This window comes from Trachurus japonicus, chromosome 18 (genome assembly GCF_045865225.1).
Source record: "Trachurus japonicus isolate A0001 chromosome 18, Traja_1.0".
In the NCBI taxonomy this organism is placed as follows: Eukaryota; Metazoa; Chordata; class Actinopteri; order Carangiformes; family Carangidae; genus Trachurus; species Trachurus japonicus.
In genome coordinates, this window is record NC_140924.1 from 31877868 (window position 1) to 31901371 (window position 23504).

The following is a 23504-nucleotide window of genomic DNA, read 5'->3' on the forward strand; positions in this document are numbered from 1 at the left end:
GCGTGGTGGTGCCCATGTTGACAGCATTGTGTTGCTATACTCTGATGTTTCTCTTAATGCCTCTTTTGGGAACGCAAGATTGAGCCCTCCTCGCTCCAGGGTTACAAAGCCTAATGGACGAATTCCAAGCCGTTTGATTTTATAGCAAACCATATTGATCAAATTAATCAATTTCACAATATAAGGTTGTAGAAAAGACCCTATTTAATTGGGTTTTTTGTGTGTTTTTTCTACACACAAAAAAAGAACCTGCAAACAAAAGCATGAGAATCAATGAACAAAGGCAAGATTGGTCTTTTTCATTGACGGTCAATTATTCTGTCATTTATTGAAATGCACCTGCCTAGGTGAACTTGTGTTATCCCCTTTCTCTGCTGTTGTCACTTTCAAAGAAGTTTGGTGTGATCCAGACCAGCACTTTTCAGGGGGCGGAATAAATCTTCCCATTAAGAGGAAGATAATTGATGGCTTTCATCACCAAATTGAATACAATTATTCCATTCTGTGATGTTTCAATGGCAAGTGCGCTTTACTGCGCTGGGGCTTGAATGATTTATGAGACAAATTGAAATGACACGATGACGGGGGGGTACGGGGGGGCTTTTATTGTTGCCTCACCTCAATGTGTGGCTTTGAGTTTTCTCCTATGTGTGTGTTTGTTTACTTTCAGGTAAAGTTTAGAAGTGGTGCCTGACATTTGGAAAACGGAAAATGGCATGGATGTACAGTGCAGGAAAATGCAGTGTAATGACTACCTGTGTCAATCCCACAGACCCATTACATGTTCTGTGTGTACTCTGTGTGATTTTATTTTTGTAAGGATATAAATTGACAAGCTGGACCCGCAGAGTTCTCTTTTTCTACTGAAGTATGTGGTAGCTGGTGTACAACGGTGAAATCTCCATGTTTAAAGTTCGTAAAACATGTGACTCTATTACAAAACCGTTCTCAAACTGATTATTACACATAACTCAGTTCAACCAATGGGCAGCACATGAAGCAATGCCAGCAAACTGTGGATTGTTCACATGTCTATAGACGTTTAAGTTTGTTTCCTAAAACCAGCTCTTAGTTGCTAAATGCTAACAGCTCCTTACTAACTGTGTCTGTGTGCTGTTGCATGATGCACATGTAGCATACACAGTAGTTGGTCATAAGAATTTTCCATAGAAACAGTAAAGTTGTGGACCTTATTCAAAAACACTCATTTTAATAAAATGCTTAAAGGGACAGTTCAGCATTTTGGCAAATTGCCCCATTGCCATAATCCCTATAGTCATAGGAGTAGGTTTGTTACCTTTAATTCTCTGTGCAAGCTATTTTTAGAATGGCGGAGCAGAGCCGCGAGCTGCTCAGAGCTACACTACGGAGGCTCATGGGATTTCTTGGTTTCCCTCATCAAACTAATCAAATACACAATCCAACAACTCCAAAACGCTCTGGTGGACAAGTTGTGACCTGCACATTCACCACGCTATGAGATAATAACAGAACGTTACCAGACAGAGTTGTTTTAGAGGTAAATTCATGCAAAACCGCTGATGCGTGTTCCTGTCGAGGGCAGTTTTTCATCAAGCAGTCTTTGTATTTACCTCTAAAACAACTCTGTCTGGTAACGTTCTGTTATTATCTCATAGTGTGGTGAATGTGCAGGTCACAACTTGTCCACCAGAGCGTTTTGGAGTTGTTGGATTGTGTATTTGATGAGTTTGATGAGGGAGACCAAGAAATCCCATTAGCCTCCGTAGCGTAGCTCTGAGCAGCTTGCGGCTCTGCTCTGCCATCCTAAAAATAGCTTGCACCGACAATTAAAGGTAACAAACCTACTGCTAAAACTATAGGGATTATGGCAATCGGCCAATTTGCCAAAATGTTGAACTATCCCTTTAAGTTTTAACAAGCAGGAGATAAGCAGTTACATGTTAACGAATGGTCACTCGAACAGGATGCAGATAAAATCTCATGAAAAAGCAAGTAAGTGGAGATTTAGGCCCAGATGCTGAAGCTGCTTGCTGTTCATGCATCTGTAATGTTACCTAATGTGATGTAATGCAAGAGATGTAATAAAGCCTGTTTTCACAAAGAGCATGTGGCAGCTGTTCTGGAGCTTTCAGTCAGGTGACCTTGGAAACACAGATGATCACAGCGACAGTTTCATTGCAGTGGAGAAAACCTCATCTGCCTGTGAAGGTCATGTGATATGATTGAAATACAGTAAACAGACTTTGTGGAAATATTGTTTCCAATAAACCTGGAAGGTAAAATTAGTTCTTTAATTCGTTCGGCGCGACGAATTGATGAGAGCCAGAGAATCTCGTGCACAAATGTGACAATCAATCACTGTATTGATTTTGGGTGATAGGGCCTTGCCTTGTTTTCACATGTGGAAACACTCTCTCTCTCTCCATCTGTCTGCCTGATGAATGCCTGTGCTGCATGTCGTCTAGTGGCCGCCGCAGCCCTGACACTCGTCTGAAAGGATGTTTATAAAAATCTATAACTGCCACGCTGCTCCCACAGTCACTCAGGCCAATGTTTACGTTTCTCGCTCATTTTTTATTCCCGCTGTAAACACCGAAACACTCCTCCAGTCTGTCATGCATTGGGGGGTGGGGGTGGGGGAGGTGGGCTGCAGGTGCACGGGGTCTTTGAGCCTCTGCAGACGTGTGGGCGTGCATGTCTGTGTCAAGGAGAGGGGAAAGCACCAACGTCCAGACCGCCGCCGCCGCTCGGCCCCACCAGCCCTCATGGCCGTTTTGGCTCTGCAATAAACATTTTTTATTTTATTTTTTTGCCAAATAGACTCTCAGCTTTGGCTTGAGGCAACAAGCACCTTTTGACCCTCTGCCTCCTGCCTGTGTGTGTAGCTCGACCAAAACGCACCGTGTCACCTTAACATGCAATAAACGAAGCGGCTCTTCTGATCCAGTCTGAAGGGAAATTGAAGCAATTTACATGTCTCTGTGTTTCTCTGTGTCTCTAATTTTTCAGCTGGATGCCCATATAATGAATGTTTATTGTCTCACAGCCGAATGCAAACACCATGTCTATTTCCTTATGTTTGATTTGTGTCTCACACTCTCTTTTTCCAACACTCTGACCTCTCCAGAGCCCTTGTGGTATTGCTCATCCTCCCACGCTAAACAAACCAGCATCCCATCCACCCACACTCTCTAGACCAGGGTGGGCGACCTCTCCTCGTGTGTCTCAGAGTCAGACCTTTTGATTGCAGGTCCTCCCATCTGTTCTTGTATTTTCCTGCAGGAATATTCAGATTGTTTTTTTTTTTATTATTATTAGTCGGCTCTGACCTAACCCAAGCTCCAAGACGAAGTGGTTTTCATACTTAAGTGCAGAAATCTTGCAATGAATTAATGAATATAAATAATTCTTTTTTTTTTTTTCTTTTTTTTCTTATTGCTCTGCAGCCTTCAGTCGAGCACCCATCCCCATGGCAGTGGTGAGGAGGGAGCTGTCGTGCGAGGGCTACCCCATCGAGCTGCGCTGCCCGGGCACCGACGTCATCATGATCGAGAGCGCCAACTACGGTCGCACCGACGATAAGATCTGTGACGCCGACCCAGCGCAGATGGAGAATACGAGGTGTTACCTACCAGACGCATACAAGATCATGTCGCAAAGGTAAGGACTTTATTTGTGTGCTACGATGCACTGTAAAGGGTTTAATCAATGATACAGTAACAGCTATTAATTCGTTTTGAAAGCTCTGTCAGCGGTGACACTAAATGAGTTGTTTGGGCTTCCATTCAGAATAATGAAAAGTGAATATTTGCATGCATGAATATGTACACACACACAGACATACTCAGAGTCGCACTTAAAACCGAAATTCACTTTATGCCGTTGAGTAATTGAGTCAAGTAGCTGTGTTTGTTAAAGAAAACATAATCAGCAAGTCTTCAGTTAATGAGAGATGCTGTGATTCATACCTGGGGTCTGCTGAAGTGGGATGAAATGTGCTTCTCCTCGAGACATGTTTACTTCACCAAATAACTATTGATTTTGCATTTCGCTTTCCAGAAGATGGAAATGTAACATATGAAAAAAACGTATTTGAAATATGTATTTAGATGTTTAACATGTAGAACACACAGTATCTCCGATCCGTCTTCATGCCATAAAAATCAGGATTGGCCTTTTGAGATTTGTTAAGAGTATGGAAAAGAAACAAACATAGGGGTGATGTTAATGAAGCCACTTGTGGTTTCAAAAAAATTAATACAAAAGCCCTCCTGTGGATAGGTGTGTGCTTTAGTAACATATTCTCAGCTCTGGATTAATTGGGTCAAGAATCCCGGTGAGCAACGGAACACCTTCAATCATGTAAACCTCTCCACAAACCTGGCCACTCGCTGGCTTATACCCGCCGTAAATTCCCTCCGACACAAATCAATGTTCATTTGAAACGATGTGAATACATTAGCGGTTATTTGTCAAAATAAAAATGTGCTCGATGAGCCTTGTTTTCAGAGTTATGGCTCCCGTTGTTCGCAAACGGGAACGTGAGGACCTATTCGTCAGGGAAGACCGACTGTAGTCTTCCCATACTTGGGCATTTGCTGTGTAATCGATTGCTAACATTAAGTTAATATATACGTAAGTTTCAGGGATTTTAAAGCATGTAGCCTTGATTGAAGAAAAAGTAGAGCTCAAGGCGAGTGTGGAGTGGACATACAGTATGTATAGTCCATCTTAACGTCTTTTGTTGACATATTGCAGTACTCCTCTGGTGGATATCATCCTGAATACAGTTTCTCATGCCTCTGAGGTCAAAACACCCTTGAGCATTCAGAAGGAATAGACTTTATCTAAATTGCTCTTTGGCGCTAACGTTTGTCTACCTCCTTTTATTTCCAAAGCTTAACATATGTCCACCTCTTTTTTTATTTCCAAAGCTTTAGTTCCACATTGGACTTTCAGAATACTAATGGACCTTTGGACTTTATCAAACAATTGCTCTTGGCTTTGCAGTTTGCTACCATAGACTTCAGATAATCAGCTGTGTGAAAAGCAGCTGATAGTTAAAGAGAAAAAAAAAAGAAAGAGGGGGCTAGTTTGAAACATGTTGTCAGATAATTGATGCACCCCGTGGCTCCCTTGTTCTCCAGCCGCCCACTCAGACTAAAAAATCCCTGCAGGAATGAATCAACGGGTCTGCTTCTGTCAAGAACACAAAACTAACATAAAGTAGCAGGGAAAAGCACGTCTTATTAGCATCTCGTTGCTACCGAGGCTTTTCACTGATGCTAAAAGGTAACCACAACCCCGATTCAGAGCCGGAGCACTTTGTCTTGGGAGAGGAAGTTGCTAAGTGGATGGAGGGTGTGGGTGGGATGAATTGAGAATAGGTGGGCAGGGGAGGGAGGGAGGGAGGGAGGGAGAGGATTCAGAGATATTTTTGCCGCTGTGGAAAGTAGCAACACGGCTACCCATTATCATGCAGAGGTTAGCACAACAAACGAACGCCACCCCCGACCATTTCATTGTCGGGCTGTCAGGGCCGTTGCTAGGTACTTGCTCATTAGAGCTAAAAAGAAAATGAGAGTAAAAAACAGAAACAAGCTTATTTGAACTTAAGATGAAGCAGATGTTAATGCAGCATAAAAATGTGACTCTGTGTATTTGACATTTAGATGTTGCTTCCTCTTTTTAAATGACAATGAACTTACTTTGATCACATTTGTAGTCTGTACACCAGTGTTTATCGCTTTGTAATTATTTAATTTATTACACAGTCAGTGAAACTTCTTTTTTTTTTTCTTCAGTAGCTTGTCTGCTTTATAATCTCCAATGACTCGATATCAGCAGTGATAAAATGGAGCTTTTTCATTAATATCTGAACTGGATTTTCCTCTCTAATCTCACACTTTCCTGTCTCCTGTCTACTCATTATGCAGTGGATTTGCATGCACACTATAGCTCAATCACTGGAAACGGCTCAAACTATGTAAATTGTGTGATTAAAGCATTTACATCGTTTGCAGTAACCTGATTTCCCCAATAATTGTGGCTTCCATGATTGCTCGGGTAATTTCTGATAGGCTGTGTTGTAGTAGGCTATAGAAAACAATAGGAACGCAGGAAATGGACAGACTTCACTCATCTTTTTGTGTGGTTGGCAGTGATGAATGAACATAAATGGGCCAGCAGTGCTAACTAGCAGTGTTAGCTATGACACACAAATGCTTGCTGTTTTTATAACGGCATAAACACGTACAGTACTTTACCCTCTTAATTATAGCTGTATAATAGCTGTGTCCCAATTGGTGGTCTACAGAGGCAACGGCTTCGGAGGCACCTCCAACGGCCACGTCAGCCATGGGTATATGGGATGGTCCAGCCTTCAGAGCATTTTCTGATTGCATCCGAAAGCACTCATGTCCTAACATTAAACATTTGAAAGTTTTTTTTTACATTTCCAATGGCTACTCAGCTCCTCATCTCAGGCTACACGGCCAGTGAGGCCCTGCTCAGCGTGCAACCACCACTCCAAGTCGGCCCCAGAGCAAGGCTGCCGTGGCTATAGCGTAAAGGGGATCCCTTAAAGGGATAGTTCACCCAAAATTCAAATTTCACTCATTATCTACTCACCCTCATGTCAACTAAGAGCTGTGAGAATTTTCAGAGTCCTCCGTTCCTTCTCTGAGTTACGGGGGGGTCCGTGCAGCAGTATTTGTCCATATAATGGTTGTCAATGGATACCAACTTTCTTCGTCCAAAAAGACACACCAAAAAACATCCAAATACCTCCATACTGCTAGTCTGTAATGTCCATCTTGTATTGAAGCCCCGACATGAGAAATTGTTCCGAAAAAAATTAAATAAGTCTATATTTTAAGCTTGTTTGTAGCGGAAGCTCCCAGTGTCTCGGTTCACTGCTCAAATCTCTCGTGATTTGCACCGGCGGAACAATATCTCATGTCGGGGCTTCAATACAAGAGGGACATTACAGACGAGCAGTATGGAGGTATTTGGATGTTTTTTGGTGTGTCTTTTTGGACGAAGAAAGTTGGTATCCATTGACAACCATTATATGGACAAATACTGCTGCGCGGATCCCTCCGTAACTCAGAGAAGGGACAGAGGACTCTGAGGGTGAGTAGATAATGAGTGAAATTTGAATTTTGGGTGAACTATCCCTTTAATGTTACGATAGCTAGCATGCTAGGTGGCGGATACTAATGGCACGCAAAGAATCTTGGAATACGGGAGGACACGAAGGATGGGTGCAGTGTGTCTCCTAGAACAGGCAAAGGAAGGCTGGATTTGTACACTGTTACACTTATTGTAGCGTTCACACTAACAGGGCAGGAACACGGAAGTGTCAGAGGACTCATTTTGTTTTGTTGGTTTCTATATTTTATGCAGCACACTCTCAGTGTTGCCAACAATCTTTTCTCCAAGCTGAATACTATTTTCATCAAGCTGATATTGACCAATATTATCATTCTAGTGGAGTCAGGCTCTATGAGAGACACCGGTGTGCACCTTGTTAACAGTGACGTCTCTGGTGAATGTCTGCGGGCCCTGAGATCCCCCCATCTGATCCGCTCGTGTTAAAATTTTGAGTGATGCAATCTGCGAGACATCTTGTAAACGTTAATGGTTTTTGATAGGACTGGGGCTCACTCATGTTTGTACTTGTGGCCCCTCCAGGAGCAGAAGGGACCTAACACCCTCACAGTGGGCTGATGACAAGCCGGAAAACCTGTTCTGACAATTTGACTCGAATCTTACTTGAAGGTGACCAGAGTACGTGCCATTTACAAATGAGGGCCCACCATAAGGAAATGAAAACTGTGCCCCAAATTAAATTTTATATTTTTAGAAAACCTTATCCTCCCTTCTTTGTGAAGGTTAATAGGCATCAAAATTTTAAAGTTACACTTTGATTGATTGAGAATTCATTCATTTCCCTTTGGTATAACGCGGTGAAACATGTTGATTTCTTTCATTCTCACTGCTAAATTTGAACATTCAGCATGAAGTAGGCTGTATCACTGAGACACAGCTGTCAATCCAAAGATTGGCAGCTAATCTAATCTAATTTCAGTCTTAATTTGACAAAGAAAATAATAAACTGGTTAGAGTGTGTAATAATCTGAGCATTACCTTAATAGAATTAGCACGCTTGTGAATGCACTGATAGTATTTGACTCTTGTGGGACTCTAGCCCGCTCTCTTTTTTTTTCTCCTCTAGCCTGTGCACCACCTGCCTCTCCTGTGGGCACCGGTTAAGTCGTGGTGACTGGCAAGCCTTTTAGTTAGCATTCACATCCCGTCTGAAGACGAGCCAAGCTGCTGCCGGCTTAGTCTCTGTGCCAGATTTTGCATCCATCACCAGTAAATGCCCAGTCATGTCACCGGCTCTCGCGAACTGTCAATACACATTTAGTCTCCCCCCAGCTACTAAGAACACTCCATTGATAGTCATCTATCAAACCCAAGAGCTATACCTGTTTCCACTTTGTCCCACTTCTACAGCTTCGAGCCGGGCCGCTTTCAGGGCCAGGTGGGTGGTTCCATTACAGTTTTTATAAGTGAGCACATCCCGTGCGTCTGGTATGCCAGCGATCAGCGCGCCACTGAGCTTGTGAGTGCAGCGTTGCATCTCAAAGTGACGGTTGTCTCGCACCACGCTGTTACAGGGTGAAACTAATGGCTCTCTCTCATTAGCCGTCCCACCTTTTTTTGCTGCAAACATCACGGCCGTGCAGAAACTGCCTCGGGATAAATATCGTCGCCTACAGGTGGTGCCGTGCTGTAAGATCCATTGAGGCTAATGATGTAATTGAAACCAGCAAAGATTGATATTGCACAATTTAAAGCCATTTACACTGTAAACAGGGCGCAATGGAGGCAATTCACGTTGTTACACGGCAGCCTTGTGCTAAAATGATTTAAATTCATTTCTTCCCCACATCAGCCGGCACTCGATGCTCTGCGATGAGTGTTTTCCTAGAGCAAACTAAGCACTCGGGGAGGAAAAGGGCCTTTGTAAGAGAGATGACCAAGAGCTCAGTGGTCACTCTGGCTGAGCTCCAGAGATCCCGTGTGGAGATGGGGAAACTTCCAGAAGGACAACCATCACTGCAGCACTCCACCAATCTGGGCCTGAGTGGCCAGACGGAAGCCTCTCCTCAGTGAAAGAGACATGATAGCTGATTGGAGTTTGCATAAAAAAGAAAGAGCTGAAGGACTTTCAGACAGTAATGGACACGGCTCTCTGTTCTGATTAAACCAAGAGTGAACAGTTTGGCCTCAGATCTAAACATGTCTCATCACCTGCTGGAGATTCACCTTCCAACAGGACAATGACCCCGAAGCACAAAGCCAAAATAACACAGGAGGGGGACTCTTCTGGATGACCTTGAAGAGACCCAGGCCTGAGCCCTGACTCGAACCCAATCGAACACCTCTGGAGAGACCTGAAAATGGTTGATGGCCTCGGTCTGACCTGACAGAGAGGATCCGCGGAGAAGAATGTCAGAAAATCCGCAAATCCAGAGGCACGAAGGTCGCCGCGTCACACCCTCTGCACAGCTGGAAGGTTGCGACCGCTGCCAAAGGCGTCTCAACGAAAAACTGTCATTGTCAGACTTGAGTTTTTCCTTTTCAATCATCTTGCAGTCTAGATTGATGATGGGCAAAATGAATTCCATGGTGATTTCAGGATAAAGCTGCAACATTACAAAATGTGAAAAAAAAAAAGCTATGGGGTCTGTGTACATGCACTGTAGACTTGTGTTTTTGTAATCACAGCCTCCTCCCTCTTGGGATATTTCTGGAACGTATTGTTTTGGGAGGCGAATCGTCTGTCGAATGCACCTCTCTCCAACACATGTAGTACAGATCTAGTGCCACTTCCTACTGTGTGAAATCGCTGGAGAGGCTGGACACTCGTGCTATCAAAACAACACTGACCCTTTTCTCATCAGAGCCTCCTTTGTCTCTCCCCTCCCATTTTTTTTTTTTTGTGTTCCCCTTTTTTTCTTTCCCCGACGGCGGTGTGGCCTTCACGGCCAGTAATTACAGGCTATATCAAAGCTATATATCACCTTATATCGCAGGAGGCTTGGGCGGGCACCTTAAGGGACAGCTGATAGCATTGTGTCAGGCTTGTGCATGACCCCTGAAGGAGAAAAGCAGGTCGGGAAGGAGCACAACACCTCCCCTATACCCAACACGCCCCAAATCAACACATAGACACATTCTTGTTCCTGCCCGCCCAGCCTCACCTCATGCTTTTCTATCACTTTAATTTTGTTTCTGCGGTCTCTCTGGGAATTCACCACCGCTACGCCGCTGTGTCATCAAACTTGTCATTTTCGAGGAGCAAAGAAGAGAGGAAGATATTTTTGTCGTCTGGCGTCTCGTGATCGCGCGCAACGCTAATGATGAAGGTTAATGGACGCAACAGCTTGATGAGTCTCGTGAGGACGATAAAGCTAAACGGATGCCACCTGTGATATGAACCTGATGGCACTCTGACAGTTGACATTTGACAACCTTCCTGTTAATGACGCGGACGCACAAAACAAATGCATCCTGAGCCGTTATTTTCTTCATCGAGACAAATGACTTTGCCCCTCCCTGTCGGATGAAAACATGTGCTGACAGAGGGACAAGAGTGATTGAGGGATAAGGAGGGAGAAGCAGATGGGAGGATCCTTTCTCCTTTGCAGATGATCTTTCCCATACGTTCCAGTTCTCATTATCCTTGGCTTTTGACCTTATTTCAGAGTTGAAGGATTTGATGAGATGTTTGTTTGAGCAAGGGAGAAGGATTAGCTGAAGAATCCCCTTCTTCATTTAAATCCTCTCATCTAAAGCAGGATGTCAAGGGGGGGCGTAGGTTTCTATGGAAGAACAGAGAGAGTGAAAAAAAAAGCGGAGGTCAGCTGCCAAAAATACGATGGTATGGAAATCAGGGGAGGGAGTCGTGCTCTTTTTCCACAGTTTTAATATTAAATTTCCCTATTTAAGTCATGGAACAAGTTGAGATGAGTGATTCAAGCTAAGTGTTAATCATACACAGAATATGCAAAAAAAAAGTACCAGACTGGGTTGTTGTATTTCCTAACAGCTTAAAAGACACAAGCACGTGTCCACCTGTCCTCACGTGCCCGCAGCACTGAGGGTGGCGAGGTACATATGAGAACACGACCATCTGCTTCCCCTATCCTCTTCATATCTGTCGTCTTGTTTTTTAGCATAAAGTGATGAAATGTGGATCAAATGGATGGTTTAACTTGTTCTGTATGTTTTGACATCAAAGAAAATACCATAAAAGAATGAAATGTTTGACAGCGCGCAGACGGGATAGTACAAATAATTTCACACTGTGTCATCTGGATGTTGAGGTTGTAGGTACAGGAACGCGTTGTAAAGAAGGTCTCTGTTGATTATCTGTCGTTTTTCATTAAAGATCAACAGAAGTCATCACAAGGAGTATAACTCTGGTTGGAAAAACAGACGTATTATGTCTTCTCCAACTCTGGATAGTGTGTTTCAAAGGTCAGTAATGAAAATGAAAAAAAAAAAAGCTGAGGTAACTCTGATGACATCACTACGACATCATCGATGTTATCGCAGCGATAACAGAGATTTATTTTATTATTGTTTTCACAGGAAGCCTACATTAAAACCAGAATGTCAGGATATATGGACACGTGTGACCGTTGTGCAAGTGACTCCCTTCAGTTTAAAGGATGTTCAGTGTTCAACTCCCACTGGGAATTTCATTTCATCTGGTGTCAAACATTCACTCCGCACTTGAGGAAGAACTGGTTAGGGTCAGAGGTCACTGTTACATCATTCAACACGTTTTTTGGACCATAACTCAGGAATTCTTGCGCTAATTACAACACAATTGAACACTAATCTCTAATGGGATGAAATGATGAAGTGATGACATTTTATAGCCAAAAGGTCAAAGGTCAATTTCACTGTGAAATCATAATGTTCCGCACCTCTGGCCATTATTTAACACTGTAGCACAAAAGGGGGGAGATTGTGTGACTGTATATTTCCTGCAACCTGACTGGCTGGTGGAGGTGAAACCAGTAATTCTGCTTTCTTCCTTCATTCACCACAGTCTTTAATATAAGCAAATAGACAGCTGCCGTTGATGGGAAGAGCGAGCTTATCATGCTGAGCAGATGTGAGAGTAATACCGTCATTGTTCATGCATGACCCCCAAAGCCCAGCCACAAGTGGCCTCCCTTGTTTAAAGTCGAGGTTTGCATAAACATTTAACTCCCCAAACAATGAGATGGCGGATGAATTAATGCATGACTTAATGTTGGAAGTGCAAATATCACACAGGTGCTGCTGCTCTATATTAATGGCTCTAATACGCAGATTTTAATAAAGGGGGCTCTGTGGTCCTTAATTATAAGGAATGATCCACAACCGCTGCTACTTTTAGGGATTTGATTCCTACTGGGCTAACCAAATTAGAAATACAAAGCATATGCACGCACTTAACAGCATATATTATATTATATTGAGAGCGCATTTTGCATCAATCACACAGCAGAGTTTCGCCGAGGTCCTGGCTCCGAGCTTTTTCTCCCAGCCCACCCCCCTACCCCACCTCTCCCTGTTTATGCAGGATTCATTGGTTTGTCTTGCTTACTCTTGGTTGGAGGCTGTTTTTCCATGATACAATTATGTGTTGAGCACCTGACAATTACAGAACAAAAACATGACCGATGAGCGCAGCAGGGGGACAACTGCCTGTTGTAATAGTATGAACAAACAGAGAATGGTGGGTGGGTTTTTTTGCAGCCAGCGTTAATATGCAAAAGGATATTAATAAGAGCTTTGACAGGAAGAGGAGATAAAGACTCTCTTTTGCTATAGAGCAAACATGCAAATTGATAATAAACACATTTTGAATTTTGTTGGATTAGCTGTAGGAGTTTAAACTGCCTTTCCATCTGTGCACGACTCCCTCCTGCCCTCTTTTCCATAAAGACTTTTCAAATCAAGGAGGTTTATATCTTCCACATTCTATTCTTCCCCTGCATTAGATGACATCACCCGACATTCATTATCCTGTCTCATTTTTCAGCCGCTTCCTGCCTCTAACCCTACTCCAGTCCTCCTCGATAAGAACATGCCGCACTTAATTTAGGCCAATTAGTTGCTGTAAATTTCAAGCTGGCTGCCTATCCGGCCGACCCGGGTCTCCAGACGTGGCCGTACAAGACCACGGTGGTGATTAGTCGGGAAAGAGGAATCCCAGGGTGGCAAATGGGAAATGTTTAAGGACATCTCCCCATATGAGGCGGATTGGTATCTCTCAGGAGATGCTGATAAAAGAGCAGCGGATTGACTGCAAACCAAGCCAGTGGTTTGAATCGACCGTAACGGTGTCCATTTTTGGATTCTGAGCTGAATGCCCTATAGACTTTATTATACCCGTACAAGTTGAGCGCTTTGGCAAAGAATCCAGAAGTTTTGGAGTTTTGAGAAATGTTTTTTTTTTCTTTTTATTCTCAGCCCCCTTCATATTCCAGCCTCAGAAAGCCTAGAAACTGGTCGTGGGGTCTTTTGGTGTCAGATTAATAGCCATCACAGTGGTGGCTCACTAAACATGGGGTTTTATAATCTGTTAAAAAATGGAAGTAGGAGGCCTCAGTCCATTTGTCAGCTAGGGGAGTGAGTTTCACTTGGATGAGTCCAAACAGTAAAGAAAGGGCTAATTCAGACAGGAGCAGGTGGTTAGTCAGAGTGCAGGGAGCACACTGGGTCTGTTCCCTTCCCTTTCTGATATTTGCCCTTCTCTGCTCTGCGCTCCATAGTCTTTCATCCTTATTCTTCTAGTTTTCTGCTCCTTTTTTTTTTTTAATTGGCAGGTGGGAGTAGCCATAACATACGCATTTGATGTCCACTGCTCTGTGTCTTCCTCCTGCCCTGAAGCGCCAGATCCATTTTTTTCCCTCCAACATAGAGAGGGGGCATGCAACTTCTTGTGACCTTTGATAACTTTGCCGGCTATTCATCATCTCTCCCCCAAGATAAAAACAACAGCCTTTCATGCTGATTTGTGGCCCTTTTTTTTTTTCTTTTGGAATGAGATCCAAAACGCCTTGTGGCTCTTTCATCCCCCTTTAGTCTATCACTTTGCCACATAATCTACTTTTTTACTCTGATAGTATTTCTACAGATTAACATCTGCAAATCTCAAGATGTAGTATTTTAATTAAGAGCCCGACTGGAGGAAGTTATCATAAGAAATGTTGTCAGCTTGAGGGACAGTTAACTGAACTGAGTAGATGATTCTGTTAATTGATGCCAAGTATTACATTTTAGCTAAGGCTTTCATCTGTGGGGACTGGTCCCCTGGGCTGCAAGTCATTCTAAAAATGTGGTGGAAAAGGTGAAGTGAAATTCAAGTTGTAGGTGTCGGTATATTGGTGAACTCAATTTCAGCTTGTGATGAAATGATGATAAAACTGCACCATACAGTACCACTCTTGCTATGTTTTATCATTTACACACTACGTTATCCAGTAAGCTTGAATGTGGTTATTAAAAAAATCTGTTTCTTTGATTACGTAGCAACCGACATCCAAGTCACACGGACAATCAACACCAGACTGCTACATAACCAACCAGAGTGTGTTTGTTACCATGGTATTCTCCCGAGGTAGACATCACAGACCATTAGCTGGAGGATATGGTGACTTCCTAAGGGATGCATTATTGGACATACAGTTCAAAGTGAAAACTCTTAAGTCAATATATATAGGTTCTCTCTTTTCTCCACCACTGAATGATCTCTGGACCTTTTGTTCCTGCCGGTCTACTCAGTCTGTCCTCGATCAAAACCCCTGGGTTGCCAAGGGCAACGGCTGCGTGAGTCACAACAGTGCTTTCAGCCTGTCTGGCAAAACTAGCTTAGAAATTAACTCTAATAATCATTAGAAATGTCTTAAAGATGGTGGTATACGTTTATGCAGCAGTGGTGTGATTATAATTGTTCTTGATGAAATCTAATGGGGTGAACAGGAAGTTTGTATGTTGTTTTTTTTTTTTTTTTTAAATTACAACTTTCTCTGTGAAGTGATGTAAATAGGATTAGAATGGGGAATTGTCAGTTTGTCACATAAACAGCTTAAACAAACTGCTTCAGTCTGAGTTTTGGCAATGGCGTCCTTTTTTTTGTGGCGTATAAAAGTAAGCATATCTAATTGAATCCAGCCCCATTAATCACTTAAGTGAAAGAATGGCAAAACATCAAAATAATGTAATAAATGACTCATTTAGATGTACTACAGGGCAAGTGTGAAACTGAGGATCATTTTGTTGCAGAGTAAAACTTTCAGTATCTCTACAAACACACAGGTACATCAGTTGTCTTTGCACCTTTTCCACTCTGAATCTCCCTGACAACAAAATTATTGTCCCACCGTTTTTGTCAGTCATCGCTGTGCTTTGGCTGGAGCTGTTTAAAATGTATGAGGCCTGCAAATTGTGACCGGCCGAACCGATGATTAATCACCAAACCCCCTTTAAACAGCATGCTGCGCTTCTTGGAAAATCACCTTTAAGATGCAGCGTGGGGCGGGCGCAGGTGTGACGGACAAGGCATCGCTCCATCCTTATGAGAGAACATCATCTTGACAAGTTGTCTTTGTTGCCGTAAAAGGTCACCACAGTGAGGCCACTTGTCAACACAGTAAAAACGTACATTAACGGTTGAATTGATTGGGTCAGCGTGCGACTCGGAGCTCCTTCCCCTCCCCGGGGCCACAAAGGTCACGCTCCTCTGGGCTTTGGGGAACAGGTGTATGAGATTTTATTTTTTTGGTTAATGTCAGATATATTTGAAATGTCACCTCCCCAACCAAAATGGGTCGTGTATCCCAATGTCAACGCATCTCTCATATGAAAGTATCTGGTAGATCTTGTTTTGCATGCAGTGACCTTCAATAATTCATTGCATCTTAAGCAACTTTGATTAATGATGTTTTACAAGCCATGTTTTCCATGGACTGAGTTTGTGTGTGTGTGTTTTATTTTATTATTTCTTAGGTTTTGATTAGTTTTTATCACTCGCTGGGAAACTGAGTCATTCCTAAGCACCGTGCAGCTTTTTGTCGCACTTCCAGGAGTCAAGCCTGTCTTTGACCCCTACGTTAACATAGGGCTCAGCTTCCTTGTGTTTTTGCCTCACTCCAGGCATTCATCATGGATGTTTAAGAAAAAAAAAGAAAGGGTGATTGCTCTCTGTGTGATTTTATGTCGACGTGAAGGGTGATGTTTGTCATCTGGCGAGGTTGGCATCGAGCGTTGCCCGAAAATGACTCATCCTGGAGAGTTGAGGCCTGCAGTGAGGCACTGTAGTCCCACACCGAAACGACGGATGGCTGGAAGTGCTTGGCTGGGAAAAGCCTCCAGTCGTTGCTCAGCCCAGCATTACAAGACACTGTCTACCTCTCTTAATCCTGCTATCTCTGTCTCCCTCCCTGTCCTCTCAATTACTGTTAGACTTCAAATCTCCTCTGCTCTTCTTAGCACTTCTTTTCCACCGTCTCCCCTTTCCTCCTATTTCACTTTAATGCGTCTCTTTTTCTTCATGTCTTTGTCACCTCACCTCTTTTTCTAATGGGCTTACACTGGCCATGAATGAGTAGCCACAGCCCAAATTCTGCAGGCACCGTACACGCGAGGAGAAAAAAAAAGTGTGAAAGTTGGATCTACATTGGCGCCACACGGCCTCTGACCTTGGCGAGATGAAATCAAGGGAGCGAGACAAGGAGCGGTTTCACCTCCGTGACTCTCTGATGACTGCTCACGGTTAGCACCTCACAAAGGACCTGTTTTATTAGCCCGGTCTCATTCACCTGCAGTCGCTGCTCTCATCTGCTCCCTCATTTCCATTTTTTGGCAGGAAGATAGAGCTAGAATTGTGTTTAAGATGTGTCTGATACCGGCTTCAGAAATTACATTCTTCTGATAAACGCCACAGAGTTGTTTGTGTTTATCTGGTGGGGTTGCTTTCGTAGATCTTGGAAACCCATTCGCAAGACCTCGTTCTACATTTTGGCTTTGGAGTCTTGCTCAAAATGAGTTCAGATGTTTGCATTGAAACACGACAAGCTTCAAATCCTAATCAATTCAATCAATTGACATGCATTGATCTCAGATACTTGAACCTACCTGCATGGTAACAGGAAATGGAAAACTAAAACACAACGTATCAATCTTTAAGCCGAAAAACTGATGACACCCGCTCAAAATCAATGTTTCATGGCACGATTGCATAATTCACTTTGATCTCACCCAATCAGATCAGCTGAATATTCATAGAGTAAGTATCGGCTGAACTCTTTACACATCCAGTGGTCTGTATGGAAACACAGCAGTGGGTTTGTTTCTATAGGGATTTTGTTGTGCGTGCCTTTCAGTGCATTTAGAGTTCATGACAATGGATGGATTTAATTACGCACCACTCGTCAGTTAAGTGACTGACATTGTTTGAATTGTTCCGATAATCATAATCAGGCTAATTGGCCATTCGTCACCAATGACATCCCGGTTTAATGGCGCTCATTTCTTTTGACCTTTCACTTTATAATTGTAACCTTTGTCGCTGCTGTGAAGGAAGGCCATGGAGTTCTGATGGTGCTCACCATATATTCTATAGATATACACCCAAGAGGTGACCTGCTGATTATTTTATTCTATTTTATTGAGTTATTTATTTATTATTTTTTTAGTTTAGGTTTATCTGTCTTCAATTCTCAATTTTTAAACTCTGTAGTCTCAAAACAGTTGAGTCCAAGTCTCTTGTTTGCTCAAACCGTAATTATCAAGCAAAAAACATAGTTTCTTTTAGTTTGTATTTATGAAAAAGTAGATTTTTTAAAAACATCTAAAAGTTTTCGTGTGTGACGACGGCAATCTCGGATGTATAATCCCAAAATGAATTTCTTCTCTTAGCCAGCATCCGTCAACCCTCTCTGACCTGTCAGCTTGTTATCAGCTTCCAAAAAACTGTCTAAACAAAAGTTTTCTTCAGTTGTTATGTGAATGTGGCTGCACTTTGTTTAAAATGCAATAAAAGGAACCGGCTCCAGATGCATTAAATAGCAACATATCCCAAGCCTTTGACAAAGCCAGCTCACCTCGCTGTCCTTTCACTCTCCAGATTTTACTTGACACGTCTCATACTCCTCAGGCTTAAAAGCTCAGGTACAGAATTTGCTCTTGACCTTCAGACAGTTGACAAAACAAGATGCATTTACCGGTATACTCACCGTCCAGGAGCTTCCTGTCATATTACATGATCTGGATTAGAGTTTTATGATTTCATCGACAGCTATCACATGTTACTATTTTGATCTTTGCCGTCCTTATATCGTAAAAAATGATACTATCTTTAATAATGTGGCAATATATATTTTACCGCTCTGCAAATCAGGTGACTCCACATTGACCTCCGGTGCCAGGATATAAAATATTCAGCAGTAAACTGTTCTGTGTCGTCGCCCCGGCTGATTGTCCCCTCGCCTCAGCCTCAGCCTCATTCAGCGGCACACGTTTTCTCTGGACGCTTTGTGTCTCTCCTGCTGGCCCCCATACTCGCCTGTGAAAGCTAATTATGCCGGGCTATTTTCTGACCAGGGTGCATGTCAATATTACACAGTGGGAGAGCTCTCCTTCGCCTCGCGCTGCATTGTTATTCATGAGCCTTAATTCCATCAATGGCCTCCTCAACCACTGGACCGTGGTTGCTCCTCTGTTGTGGCGGCGGTGTGAGTTTAAGGAAAAGGGCTTTTAGCTGCCACAGAGTAATGTTACACCATGAGGAAGAGTCACTTGTAGCTCCGCCCACTCGCCTTTTTAGTTTAGAATATGCTGCAAGGAGACATCATTAGGAGGTGCAGATACTGTATGAATCTAAGTCTCTGTGGGTGCTGAGTGGCGGTGGTGGAGGTTGTTAGGGATCTTGTCTGTGCAGTGGTTTGGCAACGTTATTCTGGATCGACTCCTTATTTGGATTTTAGGATAATTACAAAAGGCAAAATCCCATCTGCATCAATTTCACTATCTTAGCTTCCTTATTAACACTGGAAAAAATTAAGGTCTAACAACACGGATGAGGGCAAACGCTGCCCTGAAAATTCCTGATAGCTGCATTCAGCCTTTTTTTTTTTTCGGTCAACTGATTATGTGATTTCTATTCTATCCAGTAATTTCCATTGGCAATAAAGGAGAAGATAACATTTCAAGTTTTAATTTAATTGGGTTCAAAATATAATCACTTGATACAGATAGGCTATTTCAAGGATAGCATTATGTGGTGGAGCCAAAAAGGAACAATCCCAAACATTCAAAGAGAAAAACTGTCAGGAGAAACTTACACTACTCAGAAAAAGTTAGGGGTATTGGGCTTTTGGATGACATTTTTGAGAGTGCACAGGTGAACTTAATTTGACCTTTTCTAAACCTTTGAATGCACATGTCCAACTGTTCAACGTTTCAGTACTTACAACATACCATGCTGTTCTCTAACAAGGTGATTAACCAGAGAAATCACAACAACAAGTGTCTGATCCATGAATCGACCACTAAACGTTCTGGTCCAATGCCAGTTTGTATTGAAACAGTTCTCTTCATCCTGCTGTTCACATTCTGACATCATGAGACCAAGACCACACCTTGACAATCCATCAACAGCACCTGGACATGTCCAGGCTTCAGACGATGAGGTGTTGTCAGACTGAAGTGTCCACTGAGCTCAGAGTGTCACAGAGTGTCATCAGCAGGTTGAACAGAGACACAGAGAGACTGGAAGAGTCACAGAAAGACAGAGAAGTGGACGTCCTTTGGCCACATGTCTAGTTATTGACACATTGACATTTTTTGTTGTGGTATACCCACCACTGTTGGTAGCTTTTGTTTGAGATGAAGAAATGACCATTCCATACATCTACTTAACTGCCCTACTTCCATGATATACAGTAATCTCACTGTAGCATGAACTTTTTACATTTTCCATAAATTTCAACTGAAAGCCGCATATCCCTAACTTCTTGAGAGTAGTGTATATATCATTTGTAACCCACATAAAATATAGGGCTATTATATGTTGTCAAAACATGCAGATGTCCTGTTTTTCCAGTAAAGAGCACTTGATGCTGTGTACCGTATATTCAGTATAATGTTAAAGGGACAACGATGAGTTTTGGAAAAGCGAAGCGCGCGCACCGTAGAATTTTTCGACCGGCGCAAGACGGACTCATGTTTTCATTCATCAAGAATTAAAGTCAGAGGTTCAAAGAGGTTCAGTTACCGTCGTAGTTCTGACCGTAAACAATGATTCGGCGGCGTTATTCTCATAACTCGCTGCGAAAGGAAACGCTGGTCGGCTCGCCCAGCATTTCCGCCACCACTAATAATAACAAAATAACGATAGAGACAAAACGATATATTTATCTAAAATGGAGCCATTAACAAATGTGGGTATCTTATTATCTTATCTTTCATCCACATTAACGTGAGACTTTTTTATAACCAAATAGAAACTCCTCGTTGTCCCTTTAAGTTCTATTAAGCCTGCACCTGTATCACATCAGGTCACATCCTGTTACAGTACTTCCTATCAACATCTCTTGCAGACATCTGTAACATTTTCCAGAGCTCTTTTTTGTGATGTTGTACACATCCAGCAGAGGTGTAAATGTTGATTAATAATGTGTTAAAGGAATTAAAAGCATCAGCTGCTCAAACCAACACTCCCTTTTTTGTGAGTCACTTAAGGTGTATACTCCCGTAGGACCTAGATTTATGTTCGTGTCTCATCTATCCAACCAGGTTAGCAACACGCTTAAAAGCCTCAGTGATTTATTCGAATTTCATTCTGTGGTGTAAGAAATTGCCGGTGCAATTTTTTGGCAAAGTCATAAAAACAGTTGGAATTTGTCTGCGCTGTATCACAGATAGGAGGGAAACATTTTTGGCCCCACCACTGCAGGAGTAGACTTTATGTGCCTTTTTTTTTTACCTCCACTCAAACAACCTGACAATAAAACAACCACGAATGGTTAAAGGATTTAAAGGTGCAGCTGCAGTCTGTCTGTGTCACAGGAGTGGAGACAAAGGCCAGGGAGAAGGAGGCAGCAGGATACACAAGAGTTTAGAAGGGAGGAAGTGAGACGAGGCTGCTTTTATTTTTTTTATAGCTGCAGAACGACAGAGAGGGAGGCAGCAGAGATAAAAAGATGCTTCATCTGCACGCCGCTGCCTTTTTTGCCTGCTGATACTGTTGCCGTACCATCAGGTTTCTCATGGCACCTTGAAACGCTGATGGAATTTACTTTACGTCCGCCCGCTCCCTGATACTCCTGCTCGAGACGCTGCTCCCTCTCAACTTTGCAACATCTGTTGGGGTTTGATTAGTTACGGGATCAGAATTTAAATTTCTCCTCCTCAAGGATTTTTGGTTTTCAACGTCCCAACTTTACAGAGACGGTCTTTACGGACAACTGTTGTTTGTCACGGTATGCGAATTTTAAATACGGAGCGTTAACATTTTCCGGTCATCTTTTTTTCCAGCTTTTACCCGCCCGCTGCCGTCTCATTATACTGTCTTTTTTTTTTTTTTCTTGAGCCGTTTCAAAAAGCTACCTCAATTGCTTCCTTCGCTGTCACACCTTAGGCCTTCTTCATGATGCAAGTTCAGATGAAAGAGCTGAGGACTGTAGCAAAGGCAACGACTTGCTGTCAGTATATTTAATAAAAGATGATAAAAAAAAAAGAAAATGATGGAAGTGTTGATTCCAGTTGGGAAATTACCCTGCTGCAGCATGAAATGGTAAAACTCATGGATAAAAGACCCAATACAAATGGAGAGTAAGAATATGTCGGTTGAAAAAAAAAAGTTATATAACAATAAAAGCAGTATAATGGCATAACCGAATTGGTCATGAATAGTCCTGCTCTTTTCTTTATGCTTCTTATAAAGCCTGAAGCTTGAAGGGAATGCATCACATATTGGATACAAGGACACACTGCATGTACTGTACGTCATAACTGCAGCGATAGAACTGGAAATACATTGAACCAGGCACTGCCACTGATAATAATAAATACTTGACTGACTCTTGATCCTCTTTTATAGCCAGAATGGAAAACAAATACTATTATTACTGATGAAATAAACTGTTATCTACTTGTAAAGACGTCACCCGCAGCTCCTTTGTTGTGACATGTGAGTGCAATACTCTCGTCTCCACTGGCTCCCTGCTGAAATGGCGGCTCCGCTTGCCTCACAATCGATTGTCGAGGAGGTTGCGTGTTTACCCGCGTACCAAAAAAAAAACAGTGAGATATTTGGTCCGCAGCATTGGAAACCATGGCAACAGAGCTTGGGTTTGAACTTGAGATGTCTTTGTGAGGCACAGCGAGGGTTAGGGCTCAAAGTTAGCTCGCCCCATCCGCTAATCCCACTCCGCGAGACAGGCCTCCGGTCATAATAGATCCCAGCGAAATGATGGAATTAGGCGGAGGGATAACATGTTCGGTGTTCTGTGCAACAGCAGAACAACCCCCCCCCCCCACACACACACACACACACACACACACACACACACACTCCAAAAAAGTGTCATTCTTCAAAGTGTTTTGCAATAAATCTTCCGCCGCAAACAGACGATGACACCAAATGCGTAGCGCCGAGTTTGGGAAACAAGCCGAGCAGAAACAAACAGACAGGATGACACACTCAAGACTTTGTTTTCCTGTAGAAACCACCAGCACCACCCCTTCTCCCTCCCCCCCTTTCTCCTCCTCAGGCTGTATCTCAGGAGACCTGTTGGTATGGAAGAGAAGTTAAAAGACAGCTAAATGTCTCGGCTTCCCCTTGACAAATTCAGTTGGACAGCGGTGCTGCGTGGGGTGGGCCCCTGTCACCTCTACCAATGCAGAGGAAGGACCAGAACTATATTAGTCTTTGTACTTCTCGTTCTGTCCTTGTTCACCTCGCTTTCACTCCTGGTCTGTCAAAGAAAGCTCTGCATAAATCTGAGGCAGTCACGCCGAGGGCTCTTGAAACAGGGCACCTGAATTAAAGTCTTCAGAAGAAGACTTTATTCAAGGAGAGAGCCTTGAATGTTTCCACATTTTCAAAAGGAGAAAGGGAGTTTCAGTATGTAAAGGATTAATCAATTAAAAATGTTCAGTTATTTTCCAGGCAGAAATGACACAATATGAAACTTTGACACTTTTTTCTCAGCTTTACAAAATTGGTAACTGATCCTGTGGACATTTTGGGGCCTTTTTCCCACAGTCTTTTATTTTGCTCATGAACATCTAACATTTACATTTACAGCATGACTTAGTCTTCTCTGTAACACTTTATTTGGCAGATGGATGCATACTGTAGCACATTCATAAGACATAAGGTGTGTCAATGCATTGACAGGCTATTAGACTTTACAACAGACAAGGAGACTTTTATCGCT

The 23504-nt window shown here is 42.8% G+C and overlaps 1 protein-coding gene across 10 annotated transcripts in view; it reads left to right on the forward strand.

Moving 5' to 3' along the window:
• The window catches only part of LOC146969645 (adhesion G protein-coupled receptor L3), a 208633-nt gene that overhangs the window by 56452 nt on the left and 128677 nt on the right, over positions 1–23504 (forward strand). For all 10 annotated transcript variants that reach the window (XM_085760140.1, XM_085760145.1, XM_085760146.1 and 7 more), the window contains exon 3: positions 3429–3642. In XM_085760140.1, coding sequence (XP_085616266.1) covers positions 3429–3642 — 214 coding nt within the window. The remainder of the gene's footprint in view (positions 1–3428; positions 3643–23504) is intronic.